Consider the following 6,514-nt stretch of genomic DNA (forward strand, 5'->3'; position numbering starts at 1 on the left):
CTGCTGACTGCTTTGTGCAGCAGACTGGCACGGCCCGGTTGAAGCCAGGTGTTGTCCCGTCCCTGTGTGTAAAGTCAGAGCCAGAGGAGAGTCCACATGTGGTGAGTCTGCTTCCTGAAAACCCACCCTGTTGTGCTGGATACTTTAGTTACTAAAGTGTCTTTCAGTGGCTGTTAAGCTTATTAAATAAATATATAAGTTAAGTGATCAATCATAAAGACAACAGGCCATTTGTCAGAGCCCCCCTGTTTTCATTGATAAGGTTAATCAAATTAAAGACACTCTTATAAAGCAGGATAATGGGAATATATCAGTTTAATCATACACATGGGTATAGGAGTTTTTTCTTTTCACTATAATAAAAAATGACAGGTTACTTATTATTAATTTTCTCAGATAAACACGTGAGAAATGTTAGTAGTAAGCCTGGGAAGATATGAAAATTTTATGTCACAATTATCTTGGCCAAAATAACTGCATATATAATAATAATATACTTCATATTTCACACTACTGGAATCACTTTACCCTAAATTTAGTAACAGGTACATATAGTTACTGCGTCACAGATCTCATCTCCCTGTTCTTTATTTTGGAGTCTATATTTCCACACATCCAGTATACACCTTTTACCCTTTATTTAGTCATAACTGTAGGGCCTAACCCCTTTGTGCATCCACATAATCAATCTGTCTACATGCTGTACGACACAATAATCACAGTGTACTCTACAAATCAACTTCCCTCTTTAAATAGAGATTTACTGTCCACTTCCATGTCCACAGCGTAAAGTCTACATGAAGTAAATCACATCCACATTTAAAAATATTCATAAATTATAGTCCACATCTTGTGTGCCCTTGTGCAGCCTAATTTAAATGCTGCTTGCACTGACAGGTGTTCAATGGCTCATTGACTTATCCCCACAGGGCTGTTGAGGTCACATACAGCCGTGGACCCGTATTTGATAGGATGTATAGTCGACTGGCACATCAGCAGTGAAACCTGTGGACAGAATAGTGATTATTTTACATTCTAACTTTCAGCCAATTAAAAAATAGTGAAATTAAAATATTCCTCATTTTTCTGGGGATGCCCAGGAACCCCCTTAAGGACCCCTAGGGGTCCCCATAACCCAGGTGGAGAACTGGAGGCTTACAGTATGATGAGCACTACAGGCTAATGCAGCTATTCACCATTCAGTATCCACATTGTCCAGTCAGTGCACATTTATTCTCATATGAAGTCAAAGATGTGTTTACTGTCCTGTAAAGAGCTCTGGATGTAGTTTTAACTGCAGGCTTTTATTTTTGTCCTTTGTACAGGAGCCTGTGGAAACCACACATGTTTCTTTTAAGTGTGAAAACCTTAACACATGCAACAGTCCGACTTCCTCCTCTGAAAAATCAAAACATATTGTAAGAGGTAAGAGACTTTACATGTAGTGTTACATAAAAACTGAGGAGGGTATTTATTTGTTATTTCTTTTCATGTGAATACTGAACTTTCTTTTGTAGGTGTCAAAACAAGTCCTGAGTCCAGCGGTGTCTTAGTGTCACCTGATGTTTCAAATGCTGTGGCCTCAGGATCTGACCAAATACAAGAAAGAGTCATTAATAATTTAAACCAGGAAAAGTGAGTTGCCCTTTTTCAACATTTTTGCTTACTTTTTTTCATATTTAACATTAAGTTTCTTTTTTAAATCTTCTTTTTAATTGTTTTTTTTTTTTTTTAGAGCCACGCTTCTACAGATGAAAGGAAAGTTTGTTGTTAATGAAAGCTGCCTCCTCCAGTTGTTCCGCCGCAAGTGTCCGTCATGTGACTGTAAACTTCAGATGGAGAAGGTCACCTATGGGGTGCTCATTATCTTGAACCAACAGTGCCTTCAGTGTGAGTACAGATATCAATGGAAAAGCCAAGTCAACGCCAGCGTCCCAACAGCTGAAGATCAACACCTGACAGGGGCCACGGAAGGAACTCCATACACCCAAACGGTAGGACGTGAATATTCAGACACATCCCGACACTCTGCCTGTAATATAATGACCTCAGAACCTGCTCCATACTACAGAGCTCATATTTCAGTAGGGCTGCAACTAATGATTATTTTTATTATGTATTAATCTGCAGATCACTTTATGGTTTGATGAATTAGTTGTTTGGTCCAGAAAATGTCAGAAAATAATGAAAAATGTTGAACACTGTTTCTCAAAGTTTACTGTCATAGAGGACTAAAGAAACCAGAACATATTTACATTAGAGAAGCTGAAAATCAGAGAATCTGTACAATTTTCTTATAAAATGACAAAAAACAAAAACAATTTATCGATTATTAAGATAGTTTATAATTTACAACTAATCAATGAATCGACTAATAGTTGCAGCTCTAGAATTCAGTTTAATTACAATAATGAATCTTAATATTTTCTCATTTTGCACCTCCTTTTTGGTAATTCGGCTGTAATATTCTGCTGCTAATGCTAGCTCGTCGTTGTATTGTTCACAGAATATGCCAACAGACCCCAGCAGAACCGTTTTCTCTGAGATCATCACCTTTAGCGACGAAGAAAGTGATCCCTCGGATGACGGGGAGGAAGGCGATGAAGGCGGGGTGAGTTCAGACGGGGAATGGAATCCAACCGAGGACATCTTGCTCGCTCAAGAGCTCACAAAGGAGTCTGACGAAGAAACCGAAGATGAAGAAGAAGAGGAGGAGGAGGAGGAGGAAGATTTTGATTCCCCGGGTGGCCTCAAAATTAATGAGCTCTGCATAGAGTGTGGACGTTTTTTCAGTATTCTGAAGCCTCACACGTGCGAGCACAAAGTAAAGCCCTATTCCTGCAACATTTGTGGCAAACGATGTGTCACCGAGATCTCTCTAAAAACTCACAGCAGAATCCACGATGAAACCTACGAGCATCCGTGCAAATACTGCCACGTTACCTTCAAAACAAGGGTGGACAAACTTAAACACGAGCAGACGCATAAAGATAACAAAGATCCCTATAAATGTCCAGACTGTCCGGAGACATTCGCCACCAGTAAAGAACGAAGACTCCACCTGTCAAATCACAGAAAGCCGAAGGAGTTCAGATGTGGAGTTTGTGGGATTGAGTTCAAGGACGTGCATCATCTTCGGAGACACTCTGTAGTGCACACGGGTTTGAAACCGTACAAGTGCTCAGTGTGCCAGCGTGGCTTCAACCAGACGAACCACCTGAAGTCCCACATGCGTCTGCACACGGGAGAGAGGCCTTACAAGTGTCAGCATTGTGAGCGTAGCTTCAATCACAACGTGAGCTTGAAGAGTCACGTCCAGCGTTACCACTCGTCGGGCTCTGGACGCGGCCGGAAGAAGGAAAAGATCAAGGAAAGGGCGAACGACACTAGTGATGCCGAGGACGACGGGAAGAAGAAGGGCACAGACTCTGAGTTCGACAATGTAGAAGAAGAACAAGACACCGAAGAGGAGGTGCAGAAGGAGAGAACCGATATACGAAAGAGTAGAAAGAGGTGCACAGGTAGACCCAGAGGAAGGCCGAAGAGGAATGCAGAAGGCGACTTTGTTCTGGAAGGGGAAAAAAAGGGCCCGCGTTCGAACAATAAAACTGGAAAATCAAAGGCGCAGAGGTCAAAGAAAACAGGTTCTAGCGATGAGATAAGTGAGGACGAGCAATCAGACAGCGACTTATCCTTTGACTCTGGGGAAGAGGAAGAAGAAGAGAAGGAGAAAGCGAGGAAGAGCACGGCAAGATCAAGAGGAAGACCAAAAAATGACAGTGACACTGATTTCGACCCAGAGGAAGAAACCAAGAAGAAAAGGTACAGCAGCCACAGTGGTAAGAGCTCGGCGAGAGGCCGGGGCAAACCAAAGAAGAATGTAGCAGTGTGAAAAACCTTCAAACACACAGCTGAAGGATTGATTTGGTGTGAGCGATGGTGAAAAGAAAGAAGCCATTAAGATCAGAGGCCCACAGAGAACTGGACTGATATCTCTTGAGTAGATAAATAAAAACAAAACATCCGCGCAGGCCGGTCTCTCTGAATTAAATTGTCTTTTACTCTAAAGACTTTAATACTTTTAAACCTGTTAGCTGAACATGGACTTATGTTAAGTCTCGAGTTCCTTTCAAGAAAAAAAAGTTGTTTTTTGTTCAAAATCAGTGTGAAGAGAAGTTAGCTTTCACCAATGAGACCAGTCCTCTCCATTATTTGGTATCACTGACAGTGAATGGACAGTAAATGGACAGTAAATGGGGTCAGGGTAAAGTTTGGAAAATATGTACTCCGCTCATATATTGTAATAATATTGTTTAAAAAATACCTTTCTACTTACGGCCCTTTGACAGTTTCTTTTCTTATTTCACTTAATAACTGTGTAAGTATTTAGATTGTTCATGGTTACATGTTTTGTTTTATGAGTATTACACACAACAAATCAGACTCAATCAATGACGAAGTTCTGTTACACAATGCCTTCAAATCTATAGAAAACAACATTATCTCGGTATTTCCACCTAATACATGTAGTATTGTAGTGTTAATAAAAATGTTTGTTCTCCTCTTAAGCCCGAGCTTTAGTGATAATCAGTGTGTACTCATTGTCAGAGATGATTTTAAAAGCCCGCACCAGTTGTTTTGTATTGTTTACTCCATTCACTACAAATTGATGTAGTTTACATTGCTGCTAATTCCATTTTTTAATTTTCCATTTTCTTCAGTATGCTACAAAGTTTGTTATGGTTCTGTTCTCATCCAATAATTATACATTTATTAAAATCTTCTTGGAACGTTCGAGGACAAACCGTCGTCTGAGATGTTTTTGTGCATCAACATTTCAATGCAGCAAACTGAGCCAACCCAGTGTGTTTTCATGATTTCAATGTTGCATCACAGTTTACCTGTGGTTGTATAACTGCCTTTTTTTGAGAGTTTGTCATCTTACCTGACCTGTTAGCTCGTAGAGTATTCACTGTTATTCACATTTCTACTTGAAAAACATCAAATCAGACAAACTGGTCCTTATCCAACTCTAATGGAGCTGCTGTGGATTTAGTTTATTGCTTAGTGCACTTGTTCCTCTACCTTGAAATTCTTGAATGTATGTGTGTATCTGAGTCCAGAGTTCCCACTTTGATCAGAAACCATGAATGAATCCCCCCCGCTTACATGTTTATCCTCTTTCTGTGTGTGTGCCAGTGCTTAAGCTTGCTTCAAGGCCTGTCACGTATTTTTGGAGCGTTGCAGAAACTTCTTCTGTTTTGCACTCTGGGAAAGAGTCAGCCTGTTGCTGGGTAACCCCGAGGCTGCTTTGTGGATTATCTAGCTGATGGTTTGCAGATCTAAACGTGGGCTAATGTTTGGAGAACTGAAATAAAAGGAATTTCTTGAGATTTTTAATGAGGTACAAACTCTGGTACTTTACTGTGACATTTCAGAGCTATATTTGAGGATGAAGTATGTGTGCACAAGACGTATATGAGTCTTTTTAAAGTCTTTTATTCAACCAGATGTGTAAATCAGATATCTGATTCATACTTTTATTTAAAGTATTAATACAACCCCTCAATTACACATCTAGACTATCGTGCAGTTAGGGTTTTAATAAAAATAACAAGACAGAAAGCAATATGAGCCTCCTGACTGGTCTTAATAATTTTGTCAATTTGAGAAATCAGCCACACAATTAATTAATTTGAGCCTTCATCTTCATTTTGTCACATTACACTTTGGCTCCTTTTCCATCACTGAGGTTTGAAATCACAGTAATTGGTTCAGCGTGCATTATAGATTATTCGGGAAATTGTATTTTTCATTTCTCTTCGCTCTAGTGATGTGTTTAGGGTGATTTCCATCTTGTCTAAATTAACTAACAAGACAGTACAATTTAGTAAGAGTGAGACTTCTGAAATAATTCAGGTAAAAACTGTATTCGACTTATACAGGTGGTTACAAGTTTTTAAATTATAAGGTTTTTAGAAATGTATAAGAATCAGTGAGCATTGCCACATGTAATGGCACAACATTAAAAACCAAAGTATAACATCCATGACTGCAATGCAAGACAAGAGTTTATCATTGGAGATTCAACAGTTCACAGTACTGTAAAGTTTTTTACATACAGTATTAAAAGTTCAAAGTGTTTAAAACAAATGTCCCCTGTGACTGTTTATGGCTATTTTATAGATCATTATTATTCATGCATTATTGTAAAAGTGTAATGTTACTGTTGTACTTGTTGAGGTGGAGCTAATTTTGAACTATTTTGTATGTGACTTATTTCTATTGTGGATTAATCTGCTGATAATTGTTTTTATGAATTGTTTGGTTTGTACAAATTCTGTAGTGACTTGTCCCCCCTTTATTAGATAAGACAGCTGAAGATAAGCAGGAAAGAGGGCAGAAAAAGATTGGATGACAAAGGGCCACAGGTCAGGCAAGGAGTTAGCCTTTGTACATGGGGCACCAGCTCTACCAGGTGAGCTATCTGGGTGCCCCATGCTATTTACATTTT

General features: G+C 39.3%; 1 protein-coding gene across 1 annotated transcript in view; it reads left to right on the forward strand.

The window, feature by feature from the left end:
• LOC118334637 overlaps nt 1-6,101 on the forward strand; it is a 15,593-nt gene extending 9,492 nt beyond the window's left edge. The window contains exons 2-6 of the mRNA XM_035670632.1: nt 1-101; nt 1,326-1,425; nt 1,518-1,635; nt 1,736-1,994; nt 2,507-6,101. Of these exons, the coding sequence (XP_035526525.1) occupies nt 1-101; nt 1,326-1,425; nt 1,518-1,635; nt 1,736-1,994; nt 2,507-3,892 (1,964 nt within the window). The 3' untranslated portion in view covers nt 3,893-6,101. The remainder of the gene's footprint in view (nt 102-1,325; nt 1,426-1,517; nt 1,636-1,735; nt 1,995-2,506) is intronic.
• Nucleotides 6,102-6,514: the final 413 nt, after the last annotated feature.

Source organism: Morone saxatilis, unplaced genomic scaffold, assembly GCF_004916995.1.
Source record: "Morone saxatilis isolate NCDOM2014 unplaced genomic scaffold, NCSU_SB_2.0 Contig23, whole genome shotgun sequence".
Classification (NCBI taxonomy): domain Eukaryota; kingdom Metazoa; phylum Chordata; class Actinopteri; family Moronidae; genus Morone; species Morone saxatilis.